Genomic DNA, 27,192 nt, shown 5'->3' with positions numbered 1-27,192 from the left:
TATTATTAATTTTATTATGTTTAAAACTGAACACCTAAAAGACTTACACCTTTATTGACAATAAGATGCTAATACACTTTTTTATTTAAAAATTTTCTTAAATTTAATGTCATTTAAAAATTTTGAAAATTAGATGAAACTGTCAACAGTCAACACAACAAAACAAAACAAACTGATTAGCAAGATCTCATTTTGGAACTTATTGTCGTCCACTGCCACCATCTCTGTCTGGAGCGTAACGTAACCATTTTTTTACTACTTCGCTAAAGTCTGTTTTTGATGCTTCTTTCCCCTGGGAAGTATTTCTTAATGCACCTGAAAGTAAAAAAAGAACAAAAACTAACATTGTGTTATTTTTTTCACATTTATCTAATATATTTAATCATGTCTACATTTTTTAGAGATTGTTTGTATAGAAAACCAACTATTACTTACGGAACATTGTCTTTTGCAAATTTGAGGCTTCAAAGCTCCTTTTCTTTCCACGTCCAGCCCAATTAAAATGGGATGCCAACCTGTTTGTTAAAACATGGCTTAACATGCGTCTCACAGTGTCCTGCAAGTTGAGTCCACCAAGTAGTGACAGCTGGCAAATCTAATGAGAATCAACATCAGCATTAACATAAATGTTCATCTAAATCCACACAAAACCAGACAAAACATTCAGTTAAGTTATCTAGATGGAATATTGCAAATTTTGATTGATATCTGAGAGGTTGCTTGACATTTTTATTTTTTATTTTTGGCATTATCTGTTGACTTCAATCATCAATAACTTTTGTTCACAAATTTACCAAAAGAATCTAGATAAACAAACCATAATTTTAATGCAAATATATCAAAACAGGTTTCTTAGATGCTTTATGGTGTAGTAGTGTAGATTATGATGAAGATAAAACTTAGCATTTGATTAAGGATCAAATGGCTATTAAATATAAAATGTTTACTAATCCCATGAGCCTATTAGTTCCTCTGTCCCATGCCACCACATTAACAAAATCCTAAGAGCACTCTTGCTGTAGTGATGAGGAACTAATAGGCTAATGGGATTAGTAAACTTTTGTTTTTACTAATGTAACATTTACTAATGTTATTATATGTTCAAATCTTAAACTATTATTTAAAAATGTATTAACATTTTCAAATAATATTTAAAGATATGAACATCATGTGCAAGGATTACCAATCTCGTTACTGAAGATCCGGTGCCCTGCAGGGTGAGAGGGGTCTGAATGCAGAACTGGTGCAGTGCAATCTGAGCTGCATCAATGCTTTTTAATGTGCTCACCTAACCCCACTCTTAACCCTACCTGTCACAGTGACGTCACTCACTCCATTGAGTGCATTGTGTCTGACATTGCATCGCTAAGTGATGCAATCTCAACTTACATCATAAAAAGCTGCATCCAGATACTATTGTGCAAGGTTTAGCTCCAACTTGCCTCAACACACCTGCCTGGATGTTTCAAGTATACCTAGTAAGACCTTGATTTGCTTGTTCAGGTGTGTTTAATTATAGGGTTGGAGTTCAAATCTGCTGGACACCGGACCTCCAGGAACAAGTTTGGTTATCCCTGATCTAGTGTGTCCTAGACCTAAAAAAAGTGAAACATAATTGTAACTACATTACTAGACATACCAATCTGTTTGTCTCAGCATCATTTTGCAGCATCTTCTCAAGGGCATCAAAGTCATCCAGTGACTGTGCTGGGAAAGCAAAGCTGCTTTCGGCTTGAAGTGGAATGGGTATTGGCGCTCCCTGTAATTGCTGTATCATTGCCCTCTGTTCTCGTTGCTCATTTTTTATTTCCAATAAAATTTTCAAAACGTTCCTTTTAAAAGGAGACAACTCTGCAAAGAAAACAATTAATCAATTAGTTAATAAATATTGTAGAGGGAGAAACTCAAGCTAATTTCTGTCATTAGTAATTGAAAGACTAAGATTAAACAAACAAACCAAAACACTACATACATACACACATATACACACACATATATATATATATATATATACATACAGTTAAAGACAGAATTTTTAGGCCCTTTGATTTTTTTTTCTTTTTTTAAATATTTCCCAAATTATGTTTTACAGATTCAGGATATTTTCACAGTATAATATATAAACAGTATAAAATAATATTTTTTTTATTCTGGAAAAAGTCTTATTTGTTTTATTTGGCTAGAATAAAAGCAGTTTAAAAAAAAAACATTTTAAGGTCAATATTATTAGCCCCTTTAAGCTAATTTTTGATAGTCTACTGAACAAACCATCACACATTAACTTGCCTAATTACCCTAACCTGCCTAGTTAACCTAATTAACCTAGTTAAGCTAGTAAATGTCACTTTAAGCTGTATAGAAGTGTCTTGAAAAATATCTAATGAAAAATGATGAACTGTCATCATGATAAAGATAAAATAAATCAGTTATTAGAAATGAGTTATTAAAACTATTATGATTAGAAATGTGGTGAAACAATCTCTAATAAACTTTGAGGGGTTACACTTAGAAAAACATACCACTGGGAACAAGGGCGGAGGCAGTCTGACTTGAGGTTTGGTCCATGTATCGCTCTTTAAAAATGCAAGGAACATGGATGTCAAGATGTATTAGTGGATACAGTTTAGCCTGTTTAAGTCCAAACTAAATAAAATGCATTACAAAGTGAGGAATGAGCATGAAATTAACATAAAGGTGTAGTGTAGATGTATTTGCTTAAATCATTACCATTAACCAGTTCACTCAGTGTTCCCTGGTGATCTCTGTAGTATGTACTTTGGTGAGCTCTGTACTGTGGGTCCAAGTGAGGACTATATCTTGTGTCCAGCTGAGCTCTATATGTGTCCTGGTGGGATTGGTGGTGTCTGTCCTGGTGTGCTTGATGGTGTCTGTCCTGGTGTCCTTCGTGAGTGTCTTCATGTGCTCGGTAGGCTGTGACCTGGTGTGTTTCATTATATTGTGTGTTCTGGTGTGCAAGGTAGGCTGGGTCCTGGTGAGTTTGGTGCAATTGCAAAGTAATTAGTGACTATAATTATTTCATTTAAAGGCTGAGAAAATGAAGATTACTATTAATTTTGTAGAAATTTTATTGCAGTTACTTATAATATACCTGCCTAAAATATTGCAAATAAATTTGACAGTAGTTTTTTATATAAGTATGCTTCACAGAATTATCTTATTTTCATATGAAAAAACATTTTTATATGAAAAACATAAAAAGTTACAAATTTGATATTGGAAATATAGCAGAGTAAAAACTAAATAATTTTCTTTTTTATTATTTTAAATAAATTAATTTGATTTAGAAATTTAAGAATGAACACACATTTTAAGTATGGAATATGAAGTCATTGTTTCGAAAAAATTTGTTGTTTTGATATATTTATATATAAAAAAAAAATATATATATATACCCTATGTATGTATATATATATATATATATATATATATATATATATATATATATATATATATATATATATATATACATACATTATATATATATATATATATATATATATATATATATATATATATATATATATATATATATATACATACATTACTTTTTTGCATAGTAATTCTGTTTGCTAGCTAAATATTGTTATGTGTGCTATTAAAAAAACTTAATTTTTAAAGATATAAGACTATGTTTGACTGAATAATACAATTAATTTCTAATTAATTCATAGAAAATTAATCAAAATAACAACGAAAATAATGTGAAACCAATTTTAATAATGCAATTAGTAATAAAAAATATATACATTTTAAGTAACTTACTTACCCAACACTCTTGGTGTTGTACATGGCTTGTCCCATGGTGCTCAATATGTCCTCTTTTTGGATTGACTAAAAACAAATGAAAGTTTTTTTAGTTCTAAAAAATAAAAATGCATGTTTTTTTCTGGACAAGATCCCACAAATATTAACCAATCATTGATATGTTCCACCCAATAATTTAATCGCATTCAAAATAAAATAATACTCTGTTAACAATTAAGATAAAAAGGTTCCAAAAGGGTTAACCGACGGGAGTACTCCCCTTCCCAAACACTGAGACAATGCGATTGGTTGCTTTTACCTGCCTCAAGTGACTGACGCCAAAACTTCCAGGACATTCATTAGAGCTACTTGTGCAAGACTTGGATGTAGGGAGAAACGTTTCAAAGTGTAAGTCATTTAAAGTTAAGTTAGTTACGACTTCGCCATAATAGCTAATATTACAGGACTGTGCAATTAATCAAAAGTAATTTTCAATTTCGGCCTCCAATGATTATGAAAAATCAATAGGCTAATAGAGAAAATAGGTTAAAAGGTAAAAAAAAAGAGTGTTTAAGGTTTATTGATGGTTTTAAATATCACGAAAGAGAACTTGTGGTGTTCAATGCATGCGCTCATGTTTTAACTTATGGTAGGGGTGCCCAAACCCCTAAAGGGCCGGTGTTCTGCAGATTGTAGCTCCAACTTGCCTCAACACACCTGCACTGATATTTTTAGAAAGCCTTGCTGTGGTCACACTAGAGTTTGAGCATGCAAAATGTTGTCGTACGGCGCTGTGAAAAGGGGCAGTAGCTATTAAACTAGATGATTAGACATTTAAAAAAGCAAGCCATTGGTCAATGTTTAAAATTTATGTTTAGAGAAAAACAATCAAAAGATCAAAGCATGACATCCCTGGACAGAATTTTAAAACATGAAGCAATCGCTCGCTTTTTTTTAAAATGTCTAATAAACTTGTTTAATCCCGTCCCTTTTCGCAGTGCCGCACGACAGAATTTGGCATGCTCAATCTCTAATGTGACCGTAGCTTTAATCCTCGATTGGTCTCACGCAGTCAAGTGATGCGATTTCGCAGGTCAGAGTTCACCAAGCTTGAACTTTGCACCGCAGCAACCTGCGAAACTTAACGCATGACCCTGCGTTTCCGGTCTGACGCATTCGCGTGCGTATGAATGGGAGTCTATGCGAGGAAAAGCCCAATGTGACTGCAGCTTAAAGAGGAAAAGATGCCTAAACTGGGGAATAACTTGTGGAGTATTCAGAAAATTAGTGAATTTACTGGGGGGAATGTGCATTTTTACCATGGCAGCCTGAATCAGTCTGTCCTGAAGCCAGATTTGCTGAAGCATTCATAGCTACAAAAATGTCAGAATGAGCAGGATGTTAAAAAGACTAAAACAGAAATGCTACTATATTATTACTAGCAATGTAACTTTAATGTAACTTTTTCTATTATAATTACTTTATCACCCTTAACAAGATATTGTTACTTCTGAAAAAAGTAACAATTAATAGTTACAATAAAAAAGTTCATTACCTGTAAAATCTATTGGGGGTGCTGCAGCAAGCCTCAATTTATGTGATGTTATGTCCTGATCAGAATCGTTTTCTGAGAAGTCAATAAATCGTGGATTAGGCCTGTGAAGTGAAACACTCAAATTAGTTATCAATAAGACATCACTTTAATAGTTTTTTTAGTATATAAAGTTAACCTTTTCTTTCTTTTTATTTTGTTTCCACTTCCCTCTTCATCAGAAGTTAATTCAGATGTAGGGAGATTGGACTCCACATACATTTTTAGCATCTTCTGTGCTTTCTCTAAGGTATCTAATAATATATAGACAATAAATAATATTTATTTAAAATAAATAAAAATCTTCAGTGAATCTTGAATAGTAACAAGTTCATGGAGATAATAAATAATTTAATATTTGCATACAACTCTTACCACACTTTTTAAGTAGACGAACAGGCTCAAATAGTTTCCATCCGTCTTTGACAGCTTCTTTTTTCTTCACAGCTGTCTTTATTTTTGTAGGATTGTAATTTGGCCAATAACATTTTTGACCCAAAAGCCAATTTTCAGGGACAACATCTGTTCCCTTGTCAGGGAATTCTACCAGTGCATAACACTGGTTATCCATCACTGTTTAGGACAGGAAAAAAAGTAACTAAAAGATCTCTTATCTCTAGATCTCAGTGTGAATCAATATGTGTGGTTTGTTATGGGTTGCTGCGTGTTCAGCTCCCATACCCATTACAAACCTGTGATGTGTGATATGTAAAAGGGATGTGTAAATGCATTTATCTTTATGTAATGTCAGTATGGGAAAATAACAGGAATAGAAAAAAAACTGTTTACATACATACACTTTTAGAAATAAAGGTATGAAAGCTGTCACTGGGGCAGTACCTTTTAAGGTCTGAGGGTATAAATATTATATAAGATCTGTGTATGTGTATATATTTAGTATAATAAACATAACTATTTATATATAAAATATGTATTGTATGTTTAGTATTGTAATAAATTCAATTGATAAAAAATATTGTAATAGTGCAAAATATACATACAGACATACATACAGGTGTGTGTATATATATATATATATATATATAGGCACATGTATGATATGTGTATTATAATGTGCACACACATAAATTACGCAATACAGACTGTTACTTTTGATGCAATTAGTCTGTGGTTAGCATTATTAAAAAAATCCCAAAAGAAGCTGACACTACATGTAAGTATTTACTGTGTTTTCTATGCTTAGGGAACTTTATCTACAATGGATGAGGGGTAGCGCAAAAAAACTGTTTTCATTTTCTGGAAGAAGGACATATTTTTGTTTTACACTAGACAAAGGTACCAAATCAGTCTTTTCTTGCAAGACAGAGACTCTGTGACAGCCATTTGCAGAGGAGTCGCACGGGTAAGTGTAAAAAGATTCCATTTTCTTGAACGTCTGACACACTAAATGGACAGTTTCACCCTGTTTCATTATGTTCTTAATTACAGCAATGCCTGTGTCAATTTGAATGCAGTTGTCTCCTTGGTTTGGTGATAAAACACAATCAGAGAAATGCACCAGCTTTGGGTCTTTTGTACTTGAAGAGAGATGTGATTCTTGATTTGATTTGTGAGATTGTTTTGTGGGCATTTCTGATAGTCTTCTGACAACCTGCTGCAAAGGTTGATCTGGTTTTCTAACCAACCGTTTCAGTGTTCCTAAGTAGTTCTCATATGGAAATGCAGATATGTTGTCAAGAGGGCCAAATGCTTTATACTCTTCTGCAAGATGAATCACTTGGTGAACATTGTAAACAACTTCATCTGTGCCGTAAAGCTGGCTGTAATGTTTTACAAATGATGACAGAATCTTGTTGGCAATTTCTATCATTGAACCAGGAAGGCCAGGGCTGAGGAGCAGAAACATGCCAGCAGAAAAGAGCATAAAATTGTCGTAAATTTCATTTTCGACAAATCCTTTTAAAACAATCGGCCCAGTATAGATCATAAATTGACGGAACTCTGTGGCCTTCCATCTATCCACATCTCTCAACGAACGAGGCTTTCTGGCAAATTCTTTAGGCATAAAAGGACGGAGAGCAACAAGCCTGTCTGAGATCTTTTGAATTTGCTGTGAAGACAACCTTGTTCTGAGCTGTTTGCCTTTCATCCACATTTGAATCAGTCTTCTTGTCACTCCGAGACAGCAGGTGTGCATGTAATCAATTGGAAACTGGGTTATCATTTTTACTACTCCAGTCAAGGGGCCTAAACTGTTACCCAAATGGTGTTCTTCATTTTTCATTTTTTCAAAGTCATCGTCCGTACGTAAAGGTGCGTCAGTTTCAGGATACGTCATTTTATTGGACCAAACTCCAGTCTGGGAACACTTGTCACAGCCATAGTAGCCATTGTGAGACTTGACATGTTTGACAAATGCCCTTGCAGGGGCATCACATATGAAGGAGGAGACTACAACCTTAAACCGAGTTCCATTCCTCACAATACCTTCACGCAGAACTATCCTCAGTTCTGCAATGAAGTCTCTCAAGTATTCCCAGACTGAGCTTGGTTTGCTATTGCCACAAAATAAACCAATTATAAATGGCGATCGTGTTTTGTCACAGTCAATCGTTCCGAGAATTGGCCAAAATTGAGTTTTGGAGCTTTTGAAAAGGGGAATTCCATCAATGTTAAATTGCAAAGCAAGAGTTGTTATTTTTGGCAAACTGGCAATATGGTCCAATGTCTTCAGTAGACAACTGACCAGGCCAAAATGGTAATATTCCCCATTACATATCTTAGTTACAGGTACCTTTGTCTGTGTGCCAAGAAGAGTCCTTGCATCCTTGGGCAAATCAGGAAATTCGGACCTCAAGATTGCCAGTAGTGCTGTTAGAGCTATGAGAGGTATGCAAAAAGATGCTGCCCATGTTTGCAGTTTTTTTTGCAACTGATTAACTGAATCGTTGCTACTGCTGTCAGATTCTGCATTTGGTTGGTCTGTATCAGAGATACTACCACTGTCAGAAAGAGATTCAGAATCAGAATCAAGCCAACATGGGTTATCGTGGTCGGTCGCAAGAGAGGAAACTATATTGCAAGAAGGCAATTCATCTCTATTTTCAAAGTTTTGAGATGCGTTAACTTGTGCAGTAGATTCGGGATTGTTTTCTGTTTGTATTTTGTATTCATTCAAAATCTCCTGTTCTATCTCTTGCACAGTGGCCAAAGTCTTTCTTCTTTTTGTCCAGTAGGACATTGTGATGTGTGTAAATGTGTGCTATTGTCAATATTTTGTACATGTACTGCACATGTATTAAGCTATATTTGTATTTCTATACGAGCTAGGTCTATACATGTTTAGGTTCTAATGTATTGTGTATGTATTATTACTTGGATCTTGTGATGTTGTTGCTTTGGAAATTCTCCTGAAAGACAAAAAAATGTATGAATAAAAGAAGAATTAAAACCACATAGAAAATATATGTAATTGCCTTTAATCTATTATCTCCCTGAATAATTAGTTTACTAATCGCATGCAACCTTTTTTACTTTATTTCAGAATTCAACAACAACAAAAACCTCTTCATTTACACACCCTAAAGGGGTTCCACACCCCTTTGTATTTTTTTTTCACAAATGAAAATATTTTTAAAAAATTTAAACCAGTAGCCATTGATATCCAGTTGAAACTTAAAGTCCTATAGAAGTCAATGGCTTCTGGATTTTCAAATTTTCAAAATATCTTCTTTTGTGTTTAGCAAAAGAAACAAATTTTTGGGGACAATCTCCTAAAATTATCTTATTTTATGTTCAATAGGACAACCACATACATACATACTAAAACACACACACACACACACACACACACACACACACACACACACACACACACACACACACACACACACACACACAGTGTAACCCCCAGTTTATTTTTCCCCCCAATTTCTGTTTAACAGAGAGAAGAATTTTCTAACACATTTCTAATCATAATAGTGTTAATAACTCATTTCTAATAACTGATTTATTTTATCTTTGCTATGATGACAGTAAATAATATTAGACTAGATATATTTTAAGACACTTCTATACAGCTTAAAGTGACATTTACAGGATTAACTAGGTTAATTAGGTTAACTATATGCAGGTTAGGGTAATTAGACAAGTCATTGTATAATGATGGCTAATAATTTTATTTAAAAATATATAGTAGATGTCAGAATTATTTTTATTATTTTTTAAATATTTACCAGCGTTGTTTAACAAAGCAAGGGAATTTTTACTGTATGTCTGATAATGTTTTCTTTTTCTTCTGGAGAAAGTCTTATTTGTTTTATTTTGGCTAGAATAAAAGACATTTCTATTAAAAAAAACATTTTAAGGACAAAATTATTAGCTTCTTTAAGCTATATATATATCTTTTTTTTTTTCGATATTCTACAGTTCGTCGTTATACATCATTATAATCATCGTTATACAATAGCTTGCCTAATTACCCTAACCTGTTAACGTAATTACCTAGTTAAGCCTTTATATGTAACTTTAAGCTGTATAGAAGTGTCTTGAAGAATATCTAGTCTAATATTTTTTACTCTCATCATGACAAAGATAAAATAAATCAGTTAAATGAGGTATTAAAACTATTATGATAACAAATGTGCTGAAAAAATATTTTCTCCGTTAACCAGAAATTGGGGAAGAAATGAACAGGCGGCAAATAATTTAGGGGGGCTAATAATTCTGACTTCAACTGTGTGTGTGTGTGTGTGTGTGTGTGTGTGTGTGTGTGTGTGTGTGTGTGTGTGTGTGTGTGTGTGTATAAGAACATTTTCAACACATTTCTAAACATAATAGTTGTAATATCTATTTTCTAATAACTGATTTATTTTATAACTGATTTATTTTGTCATGATGACAGCACATAATATTCTAATAGATATTTTTCAAGACATAACTCTTTTTTAATAACTGATTTATTTTATCTTTGCCGTGATGACAGTTAATAATATTTATTAACTAATATATGGCTAACACATGGCTAATATATTAAAAAGCAAACTCATGTGCATGTGCATGTGTATGCATTATGACATTGATACTGATAAAGGCATGTTTTGCCAAAGCTTATAGGTGCACATGAGTATTTTCCTGAAGGTACAAAAGTTATATTTAATTTAGCTAGAGTGATATTTTGATTATATCTGTGTTTCCTAAAGTGTACTCTATCCAACACTACTTTTATGTCATCTAAGAATTTTTACATTTTATGTTCAACATAAAGTGATAGAAGACTTGATGCAAACATCTTTCAATCAGTTTAACTTTTAAGCTTTTATCATTGCCTTTATGTACCATGTATTTAAAACTGTGTGACGTGTTTAACTACCAAAAGTTATATATATATATATATATATATATATATATATATATATATATATATATATATAAGACCATCATGGACCAGCCAGGCATTTGTTAAATGCGTTGTTAAAGTCAGAACATGAGACTGGGATGATGGTTGCCGGTTTTTTGTACATACAACATTATGTAGCTTTAATTAATCTAACAGTATTATACAGTTAAAACATACTTACAAAGCTCAGATGTTCTGTGTTCTGCTGAAAAAAAGAAAAACATCACTGAATGCACTAGATATTACATGTCTGCAAATTAAAAATATATTTATTTAATTTTAATATAATTAATATTTATGACAAGTCAGAGATGCAGGATGACTGCGAAAATAGGCATTTAACAATTAAACACAGTTCTTAAACAAATCTTTTGTGTTATATGTTAATATGTAAAATAACATCTGAAATTGCATAAAGATATTAGCAAAGAATGTGAAACACAATGCCAGTGATAAGACCTTCCAATCCAGTAACAAACAAGAAGCCATGAGTAGACTTTACATTTTTATTCTTAAAGATGTTTAATTTCACCTATGACTTTTTTCTTGTATGCTGATTTTTAGCGGGCCAACAGCATCATCGACATTTGCAGTGCCCTCCATAATTATTAACAATCCTGGTTAAGATGTGAAAACTAATATTTGCACCTTTTGTGAAGTTGTTTTGGAGTAATTATGAAAAGTGCTATACAAATAAAATTTTATTGGATTATCATTATTAGGAAGTGTTTATTTAGTTATTTCCTAGGGACACTTTTGGTCTTGGAGTAAATTACCATTTTTCCGTTAGGCGGCGGTATAAACTAGCAGTGTGTCGTTCGCCAAAAACGTGCTAAAGAAAAAATTCCCGCCGAGATTCTCGCATGCTTCGGGGATTCGCAGTATCGTAGTTGCATTTGTTGTGGGCATTGTTAATGTTTTCAAACACCTAAAGGCTGACTAGGTAAGTATTTTATTGTCATTACTATATTCTAATGTGTTACAAATCAAGAAAATATGGACATCATATGAAGTCTGTGTAGGCTAACGTTGGCGAAAATATTTTACTTCATTCTTGCATAGGAATTAGCAATGTCAGTTTCTACATGTCCATGCGCTGGGTATTAGGGTTAAAAGCGAGTGATAAAACGTAAGGAAACGTTAACGTTAGTAAATAAATTTAGCGTTGCGTTGTAGTTTGTCAGATGATGAAGTAACGTTAGGTGGGACACTGAACTGTGGCTTCCGTGAGGCGTCGGTCATGCGCTTGCCATTATAGATTAAAAGAGAAATAAATCATAAGGTGATAAATAAATATTGCATTGTTTGGTGTGTAAATGGTGACAAATAATCAGCCTGACGCAAATTGCGCTCGCATTAGCGGACAGGTGAAAGTTTTATTTAGGGACATTCTATAAAAGTGGGAAAAAATGCTTTACATGGCTTCATGTAACGTTAACTATACATAAACTTAGAAAACCCACATTTGTCAAACTTTCTGCGTTTTCTCTCATCAAATAGTTCTCTGATTTGTGAAAACCTTCTTTTTACACGTGATCACATAATTCATTTCCGCTAAACGGTTTTCAACTTAAAATTAACTTGATAACGTCGACTGAAGCGTCAAATATAGGCCAGACTTTAGTGCATATTATATAAATGATATTTACATGAAGGAGATGGTTTAAGCTTTGGTAACCTGATGGTAACCTGCACACCCCACGGTTCAGTGTCACTGACTATGTCGCGATGCGTCACTTATGTCACATAATGTTCTTCGTGTGTTCAAGCTACATTAAACTTCGACAGGTGTCATAACTGCATGACATTGTAAAACACTTACTGGGTTAATGCATTAATTAAACAGTTAAGGATATTTTCGGTTTTTAATTTAAATAAATGTTTTCTGCATATGCAAAAGTGATCCCAGGCTAGGTTCTACGCAGAGATACATTACATTTAGAGACAGACTATTAAAAATATACAAAGATGTGTTAACTTAAAATGTTATAAAAATGTGAAAAACACATAGTCCAACTTTGCTGCTACTAAGCCTGTCGGATAAATACTGGATGAATCAACAAATTCACTTGACAACTAATTATTTCAAAATGATACCAAGCAACTAAACAGTGTCTCACCACAAACCTTTCAATGTCCTTCCCGGGTTTTGCCTACTTATCTTGATTTAAAAAACGATTTCAATTCATAATCAGTTCAATTTATAATTTATAATAATGATAAACGTTTTAAAAATTATAAAAATATATAAGATTATAATTTTAATTTGATGATAATAATAATTAAAGGTCCCGGGTCAAAACGGGTCTAAATTGTCTAAACCTAAATATTGAGACGTGTAAATATTGTCAGTTAAAACTTACATTTCCAAAGATATTTTTCGGCCCTTAAAAGAGCCTTTGGGGTAGCTGATGTTAACAAAATAAGGGAAAAAACAAGACAAAATTAGGTTTTATTGCAAATGTCTAAATTTAAAGTATTTGTAGTTTTAAATGTTTTTTTTTTAATTGATTAAAGTGTATAAAATCAATGGTACTTACAAGAAGCAGGGGCAGTCGGCACTGAAAAGAAAACAGATTACACAGTTAATAAAGACTGAAAACATAGCCTAAAATTGCACTTATAAGATAAGCAAAACGCAGAGTGCACTCTATCCGACTGAGACCTTACAGCTTATTATATTAATTTAAAAGTGTAACGTTAGCGTTTCTTGGTCTCATAGCCTGGCTGTAATGAATGAATGAGCTGGCGCTCTTTTTACACACACAGACGCACAGGCACTGTAATACACGCACATTGATTCAGTCAAACCAAATGTGGGACAACCTGCTGTTTGTTTGTAGTATTGTTTTGCTTTTTTAATCTAACAAATAATATGACGGACTCTAAATTAAAGTCTCAGTCGGATTTGTGTTACCACTAACGTTAGTTACCGTAAAATGCTTCATACTTGCTAAACGGCTTTTACCGTTTAAACCGTTAGCGGCGTAAGATAGCCTACATATAGCGATTGTAGAGAAAACACGGAAAAAATACGAGAATACTGTTTTTGAATAGTAAATGTAGTACATTTACTAGAAGCGACATTTTTCTGACATTGTATATAACGTTATTGTTATTAACACGAAAACAAGCGCCAAATACCCCTCATCTTTATTAATGAATAACGTACTCGATATAATAACCATTATTCTTGATATTTAAAACACCATTTTATTCGTAGGTACTTGTATGAACAAGTTATAACCAATTTATAATAAAATATAACGATAAAGTTAAAAAAGACGTTTACCTCAGGAAAACTGGCAGTTATGTTCGTTAGGAATGTCCACTTAAATGACCCAGGCTGTGTCCGCGATGGGCACAGACCTCAACTTATATAATGCCCACCGCCTGGTTTCGCGGGCTAGTCACGGAGTAAAAAGTGACAAATTAAAAGGTTTATTAATGAATAATTGAAGATTAAAATGTGTTATTGTTTGTGTTATAATCGTCATTAGATATGAATAAAAAGTGCTGTGTAGGGTTATTAAATTATTATTGATTTTATTATTTAATCGCATTTTTGTATTTGTCTAAATTATTCATATATAGGCCTATTCACTCAATTCCTATATTCAATTCCTAATAAATAATTAAAACAATGATGTTTAAAAAAAATAATAACTGTATTATAATTGTTAAGTAATTAATAAATTAATGTGAATATTACAGTTAAAATAATATACATGTATATTGATTATATTTATATATTCAATTATGTTCTTTGATTTAATGGTGCCTATATCTTTTAAAATGCTCTCAAGTTAATATTTTCCCCATAGAGTGAATTTTAGAAACTCAAAGGTCAAACAAATCTTTTAAAACTTTTCTTTTAAAAACTAGCCAACTCTAAAATGTTGTAATTATTATAAAAAATATATATTTTCATTGCCAATACCTATTTTTACCAAGTAGCATAGGTCCTGTATTTATTCATCTTATGTAATTTTATTTAAATTTGCTTAAGTCTTTTCTTTTAGGCCTCACATAAATTACATCTAAACATTTTATGCTAGTATTAATAAATGTGTATCCAGGAAACGTCTTTATATTTTAAGAGATCATACATTGGGAAAGGAAAGAACAGATTATGATGGATTAATTAATGATGATTGACCTTCGAAAATGTGTGATTTCATGTAAATATGTTCTTTTTGTTTTTTAAATGTATAATACTGATGGTGATGATGATGATAACTGGCATTTTTATTATTAATATGTAATATCTTACCTGTTTCATCATTTTGTTTTGTAGTTTGAGGTACATCCGTTATCTTCAACCAGAATGAAGGCAGTGTTTCATCTTTGTGGCCCTCGCATATGAGCTTATGTAGAATTTGAATTTTCCATAAGCTGTTTGTCTGTCTACTTGGATTCACTCAGGGTTTCAAGATGGCTCTCAAAAAGGAGTGTACTACAAGGTGCAGGCGAAAATCATCGCTTATGCTGTTAGATAGTAGGTAGGTAGGGTTATTTGTCTAGTTTGTATATTTGTTTAGTTGTTATTGATTTGCAGAATTATTTAGCAGGCATCACACCAAACAACATGCCAAAGACAACATGTTCACATTCAACAGTATATAAAATAAATAAATAGAATAAAACACAATAAGCAGTCCAGCTGACTAGTCTGTTTTTGACACCACAGGGAGACAGTAGCCGCATTTCCACTATCAGGCCAGTGCGAGCCAGGGCTTATATCGGGCCAGGCCGGGCCAATCGCCCGGGAGGTTGAGCAGTGAGGCCGAAATCATGTCGCGTTTCCACTGTGGGGCTAGTAGCTCGCAGCGCGTCACGCAAACCCCGCCTCCAGAACATCCCCCGAATCGAACGTCACTCAAACCGCCCACTTCAGCGAGAATCATGCAGATAAAGCCCACCATCACATCATCACGAAACTATTAAAATTAGGACAACCAAAACAAACAAATGACACGTTACTGTACAGCAGTACAACGCATGTCTATACGCACATGCCTGTGTGTTTTCATTCATTTACTCGCCGACCGACTGGCATCGAAATCCAGTGGTCTTGCCACCAACGGAGGGACCCGGAGCGCAGGGAGCGCACACATCCATAATATAACACCACATATATAAAATTCTCAGTTAATAACTCGATATAAAATGTATTTTATAACATCTTCTAGACAGAATCTGTCCAACATTCATCCCAAATGCTCCGGAGAGAACTGAAACATGATTATTTTCCCCCTATAGGCTTTATGACACTAGGTTAGGTGATTTACCCTTTATTTAAAGATGTTGCTTATTATATCTTAAGTAAAGGAAAGTGTTCAGTGTTTCAGCACAGCACGTAATAAAATATTGCCTATATTTCGTTGCGCTCAGCAGCTATGCACTAACAAAGCTCTTTATGTATTTAAAATTCCCTTTTTTAATTTTACCACGTCATATAAAAACATACACACTTGTTTGAGGACACAGAACACATTTTGAACTTGCAGTTTTCCCCGTCAAAAAAGTGCTGCGCAACTGCAGACAGAAAAAAAGTTCGCCTATTTCTGCTTTCACTCACCCCGAAAATGCTCTGTTTGCATGATTTGATTAATTTCATCGTATCCAAATACTTTATAAATAATATTTAAAACATTTTCCGGTGTTTATTTATTTTTATTTTTTTAGAAAATATCTAAAATCTTTTTTTCAAAGAGGCTTTTGAAAAATGAAAGTTTAATATAAATTTGAAACAGTTTGATATAGTACCTAATTGTTATAGCTATAGCTTTTGTTAGTTTTATATTGGTTTATTTATTTAATGTGATTTTATTATAGGCCTATCTAATATTTGTAATTCTTTAAATTATTTCAATATAGGGCTATTTTATCTAGATATGACACTATTGTTTTGAGCCTACAAAAGTGGACATGAAATTTGTAAAGTTTAATGTCCTACTGTTCTATATATAGTGTATTATCCCCGAAATAAATTAAAACAATAAAAATAAAAGAAAAAAGCCGCTCGCGGCATCAACAGAGCTATGAATGGAGCGCTCTTTTTTTCGGTCTCACACACACACACAGGCATCTAAACGCGCAAAAACACACTTACAGTATTAAACTTGACAAAACCTCTTGAAAACCTTTACTGTCTGCTGTGTCTTTAATATGGTGTAAAGATTATTATGCGTTATTGAAACATCAAAGATGCAGCAAAGAAAAGTGACTTATTAAAACTATCATTTTATGCAACAGCCTTACATTTAAAAGAGAAATTAAGGGCGATCATATGCAAAAAAGACCCAGCCTATAATTTGTTCCAGATGTTTTCTTTCCCTTATTTATTTATTTGTTTGGCACATGTACTCGAGTGCGATCGGAAAACTGTGCCCGCCTCTCCTTTCACTCCGCCCCGAAGCCCCGGCTGGCCCTCCTTGGCCCAAGGTATTCGGCGGGCCGAAAAAGGCTGGCCGTTGGCCCCGAGAAAGCCCCGCTTTGGCCCGATTAGGCCCCGGAAGTGACAGTGGAAACGCCACTGGCCTTGGCTCGCCCTGGCTCGCTCGCTTTAGGCGCGATAGTGGAAACGCGGCTAGTATCTCTGCTCAGATGGCAAATAGTCAGATGAGGAACTAAATGGGTGCATTGAATCAGCCACAATACTGATTGCCTTTATGACCACTCCATCTTTGTAAATGTATTCCAGTTTACTAGAAGTGGTGACTATTTTCCTTAAACACTTTTCTTGACTCTCAGTAGCATTGCCATACCAGCAAATACTGCAAACAAGTCAATATACTTTTAATAAAAGCAGAGTAAAATATCTTAAGCATTTTATTGCTGATTCAAAAGGACATCAAAAAACAATGTCTCTGCTTAGCTTGAGTGTTAATACACTTAACCCACGAGTCCTATCTCTAAAACCAGGTCAAAAAACTTTTCTGTATGCTCTCCATTAATGAATGTAGGTGCAATATATTATATTATATTATATTTTATTTTTTTCTCAAGTCTATACACATTTCTTTATGTTTTTTTATTCAACACGTTTAGAATCATTACATCACTTTATGAAAAAAATCCAAGAATGGCCATGTTTCTCTTTTCTGCCATAAAAGAGGCTCATAAAGACTGAATCATCAGCATATTTATTGCCTGTTCCATACGTTTAATAAGATGCTTGTTTTATATTTGGCTTTTTTTTTTTTTTTACCAAAATCTTAAATTCTGCCTTCATTTACTCATCCTTAAATGGTTACAAACCTGTTTAAGTTTGTTTTTGTTCCAAACAAATAAATTTATTTAGAAAAATGTTAAAAACCTTTACCCATTGACTTCCATAAATGATAAGTGGTTACTGTTATTTTTTTTGTCCAACAGATTAACGAAACCCTTGAAGGTTTCTTGAGGGCCGCTGTGGTGCTGAGTTTAGCTCTAACTTGCTTCAACACACCTGCCCTGGGGTTTCTAGTATATCTAGTAAGAACTTGATTAGCTGCTTCAGGTGTGTTTGATTAGGGTGACCCGAGTTTGGACACCCCTGCATTAGAGGGAGAGTAAATAGTGAGTAAATTTCACTTTTTGGTGAACAATCACTTTTTAAATCTATAAAATTAAAGTATATGTGCAGCTTTTACAATGTTAGTGAAGATATTTTTCTTGTTTTCCAGGATGGCCTGATGCCTGTAGTCAGTTGGATGATTATATACACTAGATGCCTTGATTCTGCATGAATGGGGGATTAACCACTAGGTAGGTCTGTCAACCATATGTTCATAATAACAGAATGAGCTTATTACATTTACATAATGAAAATTGAAAAACACAACAAACAGTTTTGTTTTATTATATGTAATACAATGGGCCCTATCATACACTCAGCCCAATAAGGCTCAAGACGCGTTTCTATTTTTAGACCAGTGCAACACTAGTTTTGCCGTTTCCACCATGTTGTTTAAATAGTAAATCCATTTGCATGTGTATATTTGTTTTTTTTTTTAAACAAGCTTAGATTTGTCCACTTGTCAGGTTTTGGACCATATGGGGCATAGCATACGTGTTTGGAAATAACTCAGTTGTTTGAGCACACTTCCTTATAATTGTTCACTTATTCGTTTGCTGGAAATTAGAATTGAATTTAGAAATAGATTTTGAATTTAGAAATAGATTTAGAAATAGATAGAGAACAAATCTTTGCAATCAAACTAAATTAGTTCGGTATAGGCTAATTGATTTGTGTGTACAACATGTTTTCTTATCTACAAAAGATAGTGAAAGTAAAAAATGAGGAGGCTCATTCTCTCATTTTCACACTGCAGATATTTAACTGTTTTCTTGGTAATGAAGCGTTTAGTTTTTCACCTTTAAAGTCCGCCATGTAAATAGCTAATGCGCCAAGGCGCGACACAACAGTCTCTTAAAGTGAATAGGAGATGAAACTCTGATTGGTTTATTCTTAAAACACACCTATAACTCATTAAGAGAATAAGCTCAACCCTGTTAGATCATGCGCTATGAGGCAGAGTGGATTTTTTCGTCCTTAAAATAGCAAAAGTGGATTCAGACACGCCCTTAATGCTTTTGTGCCCTGTGCTTTGAACTTTACGCCTAGATCGTTAAAATAGAGCCCAATGTGTTTGTGTTTAAAGTTCAAACATAAACCGTTGCTCGTCTCTGCCCCTTATTTCTAAAAAGAGCTGCAGCACATTGATGCTCAAACTGGGGTCTGTTTCAGAAAGGTGGTTCAACCAACTCTGAGTTTAATCTTGAACTCAGAAGGGAAACGTATTTGGGGTTTCAGATCAACTGAATAGTGTTAGTTTATCACAGTCTTGTGTAGTTTTATGTGAAATGTAAGGACGGGCAAATGCCTTTCTCTGTTGTAAGGACTTAAAAAAATGATTTTTAAAAAACAAATGATTAATTGGCATAATGCTTTTCAAATGTTTTTACCATAGAGATGTCTGTTATTGTTTTCTTATTCCGGCCATTCTGACCGAATCACATTTCAGACTTTTTTTGTCTAACAGCAACTGACTCTCCTCCTGTCAGTCACTCTTCTAAATACAATTTGAATTTTGACGAGGGAATGCAGGTATTGTGCATTCAATCATTTCTGCAAATGTTGCAAGTAAACAACAAGGCTCTTAAAACACTGCTTCAAAAATTTTAGTGTTGTCATATTTCAAATACAGAAGTCATTTGTTTTTTTTTATTTCATTACTGACAGTGTACTTATTTGTAAAATCATTTTAGTTTAAAATCAAGTGTAAAACAATTTTCATGTGCTGTAAAGCTATATATTCAACAAATTTGCCATATTGCAAAGCAGTGAGCAAATAAGTAAAATAGTGTAAAATGTGTAAATAAAAGACTATTTCAATCTTTTCTTCATATACTTTAATTAAACATTTCAAAGTAGAAAATATTGTTTAATAAAATGGACATCAAATATATCTATGGCCTTATAGTTCTGCCAGTGGTATTGAAAAATTCATTATGGTGAAGGAAAAAGCAACCACACTTCCTTTGGTAGTGCAAATTCCCATATATATAGCCTTGTGATTAAACACTTGAACCATTCTATCAAGTTTACACTTGAAAAGGGCCTTAATGAAAATCAGTTTTTTTATTAAACTAACTAATTGCTTATTTTAAGTATTTTTTTAAAAAAAGAGTACTTTTTTTACTTTTACTTGTACACTTAATATTAGTATTAGTTACTAGTAGTATTACTTTACCAATGTAGTAGTATTTTTACTTGGGTACAAATTTTCAGTTCTCTTTCCATCTTTGAGAGAACATAAACAAATACATTACTTTATTTTTTATTTTACAAGCACATTTATTGTAGGTTTATTATATTTTTATTTATGAATATATTATTAATTACTACATTACTAATGTATTTTATTTGAATAAATTGGAGAGTTCTTATTGAATTTAAAGTGCATTGCTGAGAATACATTTCAGGTGTTCAGTACGCTGCATGTCAGTCTTGAATAAAAAAAATAAGTACTGGAAAAAGTGTTTAAAAATCCTTGTTTTTTTTAAAATCTGGGTTTATACAGTTCTGCCTATATATACCCTGAATGGGGCACCAATATTACGATTCATTTTGAAAAAAGCAACCCAACAAAAAGACACCTGCAATTGAGACAATAAACGTTTAATACTTATCACTTTTATAATATAGCAGGAGAAAGCAGAATGGTATGTTAATGAACTAATAGGCTATTTATTTTTATAGTATGCCATGGGAAAAACGTTTATTTGGAAAATATTAGCCAACAGAATAAGAAAATGGCAATGGCTATTTACATTAAGTGCAAATAGCATATTTTCTTACCATGATCTATTAACAGTAAATGCCAATAGATCTAAATACAATGAATCTAGTTTAATTACTTGTTAGTTCATGTTTGTTTTTACATAAGCTAAATGTGACTAACATAAACTTGTTTTCTTTGTCAGGATGATTTTACTTGGGGCACATTATCCTTAACTCATTTCTAATTATTCTGGAACTCCTGTGTTTAAATGTAATGGTTGATCTAATACGTGTTTACACTGAAAAGCAGTAGAAATGTGTTCCGTTTCCATCAAAATAAACAGTTTAAACAGGAGTTCAAGAGTAGTTGAAAATTGTATTACATTAGCAAACAATGAACTAACAACTAACTAAGGTAGTGATATTCACATATGAACTCATGTGACTCGTATGTTGTTTTTAAAGCTAGTTCATAAACAGCACATGCCTTAAAGAGCATATTGTAGGTTAGACACCCCAGTGAGTCAATGTGCATGAGAGTAAAGTAGGAACTACATTTTCTTTAAAATACACCATAAAGTTTATTTTTAAGCCATCTGTAGTCGTTTTAGTCACATAAATGTTCTTCCGCATGTGAAAAATCACCAGATTGTAAGTGACGTTGAACTAGGAAGATCGCACATATAAACAGTATGAAGACAACTGATCGCGGTGCACGTTTGGATGCCAAAATAAGATATTCTGAGACATTCACACAAACGATGCATCACAGCCATACAATTATGAGCCTGTGGACAGACCAACAGACATAACAGCAGTTAGAGAAGAGTAATTGTGTTGTAATGTGAGGAGAACAGAGCAGTGTGAGACCAATGTTACCTTACAGACAGATATGTTAGATAACGAAATCGTATCAGGCAGTAGCAAAGGTAGTATTGATCATCTAAATATTTATATTTACCAGTAACAGAAACTAAGCATTTAACAGAGTTATGCCACATTGTCACTATTTTTAATTGTAGATAAGTGAATAAGTGACTAATAACATAGTACATCTGTAATAATGCAGAAACATGTGAACAAGGTTCTTGAAAATCTTTTCTCTTAGAGCTTTTGTAATGAAATAAAAAAGCACCAAAATATTAAAACTATTAAAATAAGTTTTAAAATGTTTTTTTATTTGTATTTTTTTTTAACATTTCAAATAACATTTCATTAACAGATCTGGGGTGCAACGACAAACAAGGAAAAAACAAACAATGACATAACTTGCAGCTGCACAATCATAGTACGATGCATTGTTTGGGAAAAAAACGATGTAGTCACGAGTGTTTTCCCAAAACCCGCAGTTTCTCAGTCACAGATCCATCGTCTAAACCATGTCAGTTATAGCGTAAAACGTCCATTATGACGCTCTAAACAGCCATAATCAACTTCTTCAGAGAAGAACCCCATAATTTCTTTGTGCAAATTATATTGTTTTACACAAAACCTGTTAAAAATTCAATTTTAGTTATGGTAAAAACATCCACTCGCTTTCCATATTAATTGAAATGTATGTAAATGGAACATATAGGATTATTAGGAAATTTGAAAAAATCCTACATTAATATTAATAATAATAATGATGATGATGATTATTTAGGATATTGCTTATAAATTTAAATTTTTTGGAAAAGTCTACTTTTATAATTTGACATGCAAACCACTGCAGAAATGTTCTGACCCACAGGCACATGTGTTATACAGTACAGATACTTAATAAATAACCCACTATAAATGAAAATAATTAACGTATGCTATGTGTTTTCTGTTTTTTTTTTTTGGTTTCACAAGCTTTGGAGACGTAACGTAAATTCAGCTTTTTAAATAATAGGTCCCCTATAGCTTTCGTCATGAGGCATAACTGTAAAATGCACTGTGAAGGGAGCACAATTATAAACATGAAGATCGGTAAAACTGAACTGTACGAATACTTTGAAAGCAAATTACACCTAAGAGAGATGACCTTAATGCTTTTTTAAAAATCATTCCAAGTTTAAATGTTAGAATGTTCTAAATGAAAATTAATAGGGCATAGGGGGAATAAGTGGGAATAGAGCACAGTTAGGAACTTTGTTTTTGACTACAGCTCTAGAGGTATAGTTGCAAGCATACAAGTTTGCGACCCTGTTTGAATGTTCCTTGGAATGATGGATTTTATATATGCATACATACATACATACATACATACATACTGTACATACATATACAGTTGAAGTCAGAATTATTAGCCCCCTGAATTATTTGCCACCCTGTTTAATTTTTTCCTCCATTTCTGTTTACTTATCCCTAACTGATTTATATTATCTTTGCCATGATGACAGTAAATAGTAAAAATTTGACTATATATTTTTCAAGATACTAGTATTCTGCTTAAAGTGACATTGAGGGTAATTAGGCAAATTATTGTATAATGATGGATTGTTTTGTAGACAATCAAAAATATTACTTAATAAAAATATTATTATTAAATAATGTTGACCTTGAAATGGTTAAAAAAAATTAACTGTTTTTATTCTAGCTGAAATTAAACAAAAGACTTTTTCCTGAAGAAAGAATATTATAGAAAATACTTTGGAAAAATATACAGTATTGTTAAACATGATTTGGGAATATATACAGTTGCAATGTCAAAATGAATGTATCAAAGACATTGTACTATATATAATATTTGAGACTCTTAAGTTATACATTTTTGTCCTTACTTTTATTCTACAGTTATAACTAATAAATAATAAAAAAACTCATCTTTTGTCTGAAAAAATATATAAATGGAATCTATGTTAATTTGTGTACTTATGCTTTCCTGTTTCTGTCCTAGAAGGTCCATTCAAAGGATTCTAGAAATTGTACCAATTCCAGTCTGGATCCAGCCTACCTGGTGAACACCACAGAAGACATCAAAGCTAATGAGTTTAGATAACTAGAACTGGACAAACAGAGTTGGCAAAAATCAAAGCAAACACCACTACATTACTATATTATTATTAAAACAATAAAAATATAAAAGAGATAGATGGACTTGGTGAGATTTACCTGTTTTGTGATGATTTTGTTTAGCTGTAGATTTAAATATCCATTGAGGAAAAATATTTGCACCATTAAGAACTGATCATATTGATCTCTGTTGCTATCTTATGGCGGAACAATGTAACGCCAAACTGCCAAAGAATTTCCATTAAATATTACTACAATTTATAATCAAATGTCATTTGTTGAACAACAACATGTAACAAACAAGAATATAAAGATGCCAAATAAATAAGTCAAATTGTTAATGGATGGCAACATTTTGTCTGTTTAACTGAGCACAATGCTTTTTATGCATCTGACTCCGCAACAGGAGAGTCATAACACTTATTAAAACATGCTTAAATCTATTAAACTGTTTTGTTGAATTATGTTTGTGTGTGTGTGAGAGAGAGAGAAGGTGTTTATTGGGTTATTCTATAAAATGTTTTTTTTTTTTTTTTTGACTATGTCTGTTAATGTGTCTAATTGAATGTTGAAATATATTGTCTTTCGCATGCTGTGTATGTGTCTAAGGTGTGACAAAAGTAGCCTAAACGCTATTTCTCGAAGAAATACTGAAATGAATTCTTTATTTACCCAAACCATAAAGTATTACATTTTCATGTAATTTCATGTAATGTTGACAAACATTTAAATTAATGTCATGATGTGGGAACATGTTGCAATTATCCATATTTTGGCACGATAAAAATTGCTGCTAAAGCAATTATATTTTTCAACAGAAAGCTATAAATAAACAATAAAAATTTTAATGTACACCTTTTAAATGTATAATACAAGCCGTTTTAAATATGGCAAATTTGATTTACCAAACAAATAAACTTAAAGTGTTAATTATTTTCTAATAAAAATTGTCACGTTTTAGACACGCAGGATAAAAATAAGCTCTTTAAATAATTTCTGGTTCGAGAAATAGCCTAATATGAAAGAAAAAGATGTCACCGAAAAAAATTGTAACCGTTCACACATAAAATTAATTGGTTGTAATTTAATTTAGCTTATACTAGTTTTTAGTTACAAATGCTGGCCTATATCTGATAAAATGTATACTAAAAAAATGTTTCTACAAAGTTGTTACAAACAATTTATATGGGTTGAATTAAAACAAATTAAATGTAGCCTATTTTCAACTTAAATAGTTTAAATTCAGAACTAAATTATTTAGAACTACTTAAAAATCTAATTAATCATCTTGCATGTTTTATATGTTCGCTGATAAATATGTGCCGGTATTAATGAGTAGAAATCTATTCAGTTTGTGTGTGCAGTTATTTTTGTAATAATATAGTGATTGTCGTGGTAAAACAGATTACTGGTGAACATCTATTTATTAGGCCTAAACCATATGGTTATATAGGGGAAGAGATCACATTAACTGAATAAAATGAATTTCAAATATCCAGTTTAGCCTACACCACTGATGTACTTATGAAATATCAAAATGCATTTTTATTGCAAAATAAATGTAAACAGTCCTACTGCCATATATCACGGGATTAAGAAACTTGAATAATATTCCGAAGGAAAACAAGATAATTAAAGTAAAACAAAATAAAAGTGAAATCAAATTCTTGACATACTAGCCTGTGCAAATAACTAACTTGCATATTTGTCTTCCCAAAACAGCTTAAAATACATAGTATAAGGCAAGATTAAGGGCACTCGCTGTTGTATTTCTCTACTTACACTGATGCAAACGGCATTTTACCGACCAAATAATGAATATTGATTCATATTTAAATATTGAAATAATGAACGTTGATTCAATGTCGAAATTTCGACGTTGAATCAATATCTTTTTTTCAACGTAAAATCCTTCCGATGTACCGACCAAATAATGAACGTTGGTTCAATGTTGAAATTTGATCGCCGACTGATACTGACTATTATAACCAATATTCGACGTTGAATCAACATCGGTTTGCTATCTGGGATACTTTAGCTGTACCATTCATATCAAATGTAGTACTTTACAATCTCTGACAATTTAACATTGTCTGTTGTCCCATTCGCTGCAACCGAAGTGATGGGAGAATTGTTTTTTTTTTTGTTTTTTTTTTTTGTTTTTTGAAAAAGCCAAGATTTTCAGCCATGATGTGTTACATAGTCTATTATTGCATCAGGACTTCTAGAGACACCATTGAGAAGCCCAAAACAAGACTAAGCTTTTGTAGATAATCTAGCAAAATTGAGTTGTAAAATTAAATAAAACAACGTAACCTGGTCACTATACTTATTCAGTTCATTTTATTTAATGAACTGAAAGGGTTGTCTGTTATATCACTGGATCCTGAGGCCAAATGTGTGCCAGTCACAGAGCCTGTCATAGAGCTTATTGACTATCTGGAGCACAATAATATCATCCAGAGTATCTCCAAACAGTCTTTCCATCTAACACAAATCAATATTTAGCCTGGTTATAATAGCCTACTTTATCGCTCAACCGCGTATCCGCGAGACCGTGTCTACTGACCTGCAAAATGTACAATAAAAACAGGTAACCAGGTCGTCGTTCCACACGCGTGGTGCCTCCAGCAGAGGGCGCTTTATTGTTCTTCAGTCAGTTCTGGCGGTGTTATCCTGAGGCAAGTTGCTGACCTTGCAATACTGATAAATCCTTCAGCGTCTGTTAGCTCGTGCCAGTGACCTCAATAGCTTAATAAGGTACGTGCCTCACCTTTACTCCACCACTTACTGCTCAGGGTTCAGCAAATGGCCATTGTTGTTTCAAAGTTACAATGAGATTCGTATTGCAGTTGTTGGTCACAGTATTTTTTAAAGATGTCACTTAGACACTTTAATTTAGCACTGGTTTTGACATCTATATCGATTGTGTGTTTTGTGCAGTCAGATATGGCAAGCTGTTTTAGCATTTAATAAGATAACGTATTTACATCCCAGTATTGATTCATAGCTGGTAACTTTTCCATCAAGTACTTGTACTTTAATTCTTTAGCTACTCGTGCTTATTCTTAAGGTACTTTTCCCACATGAAAATATACTCACTTTGTGAATCCTACTATGGTAAAGTATACTGTATAGTATTTACTACACTTTGTTAATGAATGCTTCAACATATCGTATTATTTACTAACTGATAAACTAATAGATAGTGTGTAGCTATTGTTGTAT

At 32.7% G+C, this 27,192-nt stretch overlaps 1 protein-coding gene and 1 long non-coding RNA gene across 8 annotated transcripts; one reads left to right on the top strand and one right to left on the bottom strand.

The window, feature by feature from the left end:
* LOC141380681 (uncharacterized) lies at positions 1–14,443 on the bottom strand. Of its 5 annotated transcripts, none has more exons than XM_073940681.1 (15): positions 14,008–14,443; positions 13,256–13,276; positions 13,079–13,123; positions 10,897–10,917; positions 8,693–8,727; positions 5,732–5,929; positions 5,496–5,610; positions 5,321–5,421; positions 5,085–5,138; positions 3,788–3,852; positions 2,728–2,989; positions 2,520–2,573; positions 1,640–1,851; positions 436–595; positions 1–315 (listed from the first exon to the last, which is right to left on the bottom strand). In XM_073940681.1, coding segments are annotated over exons 5-15 (1,338 nt in total). In that variant the 5' UTR covers positions 8,694–8,727; positions 10,897–10,917; positions 13,079–13,123; positions 13,256–13,276; positions 14,008–14,443; the 3' UTR covers positions 1–199. The 5 variants fall into 5 exon arrangements, with proteins under 5 accessions (XP_073796782.1, XP_073796784.1, XP_073796786.1 ...); XM_073940683.1 differs by having other exon boundaries at positions 10,897–10,920; positions 14,008–14,223; XM_073940685.1 differs by lacking the exons at positions 5,496–5,610; positions 5,732–5,929 and having other exon boundaries at positions 14,008–14,116.
* LOC103911615 (uncharacterized) lies at positions 11,568–25,580 on the top strand. 3 transcript variants are annotated; one of them, XR_012399328.1, is made up of 6 exons: positions 11,568–11,658; positions 15,013–15,217; positions 18,096–18,278; positions 18,386–18,467; positions 23,849–25,175; positions 25,395–25,580. It is a non-coding gene; the product is annotated as an uncharacterized lncRNA (long non-coding RNA). The 3 variants fall into 3 exon arrangements; XR_012399330.1 differs by lacking the exon at positions 25,395–25,580 and adding an exon at positions 19,745–19,809 and having other exon boundaries at positions 23,849–24,412; XR_012399329.1 differs by lacking the exon at positions 25,395–25,580 and having other exon boundaries at positions 23,852–24,412.
* The last annotated feature ends 1,612 nt before the right edge of the window (positions 25,581–27,192 follow it).

The sequence above is a fragment of the Danio rerio genome, chromosome 24, assembly GCF_049306965.1.
Source record: "Danio rerio strain Tuebingen ecotype United States chromosome 24, GRCz12tu, whole genome shotgun sequence".
In the NCBI taxonomy this organism is placed as follows: domain Eukaryota; kingdom Metazoa; phylum Chordata; class Actinopteri; order Cypriniformes; family Danionidae; genus Danio; species Danio rerio.
The sequence above is the reverse complement of the archived record's forward strand: the minus strand, read 5'-3'. Positions and strand labels throughout refer to the sequence as shown.

What these genes read in the sequence shown, in the direction of transcription:
- LOC141380681 (XM_073940681.1), bottom strand. An exon ending in ACTGAGTGAACTGGTTAATG is followed by an intron (nt 2,574 to 2,727) that starts GTAATGATTTAA and finishes GCATTTTTAAAG; the next exon opens with AGCGATACATGGACCAAACC. An exon ending in CTCCGCCCTTGTTCCCAGTG is followed by an intron (nt 1,852 to 2,519) that starts GTATGTTTTTCT and finishes TTTTCTTTGCAG; the next exon opens with AGTTGTCTCCTTTTAAAAGG.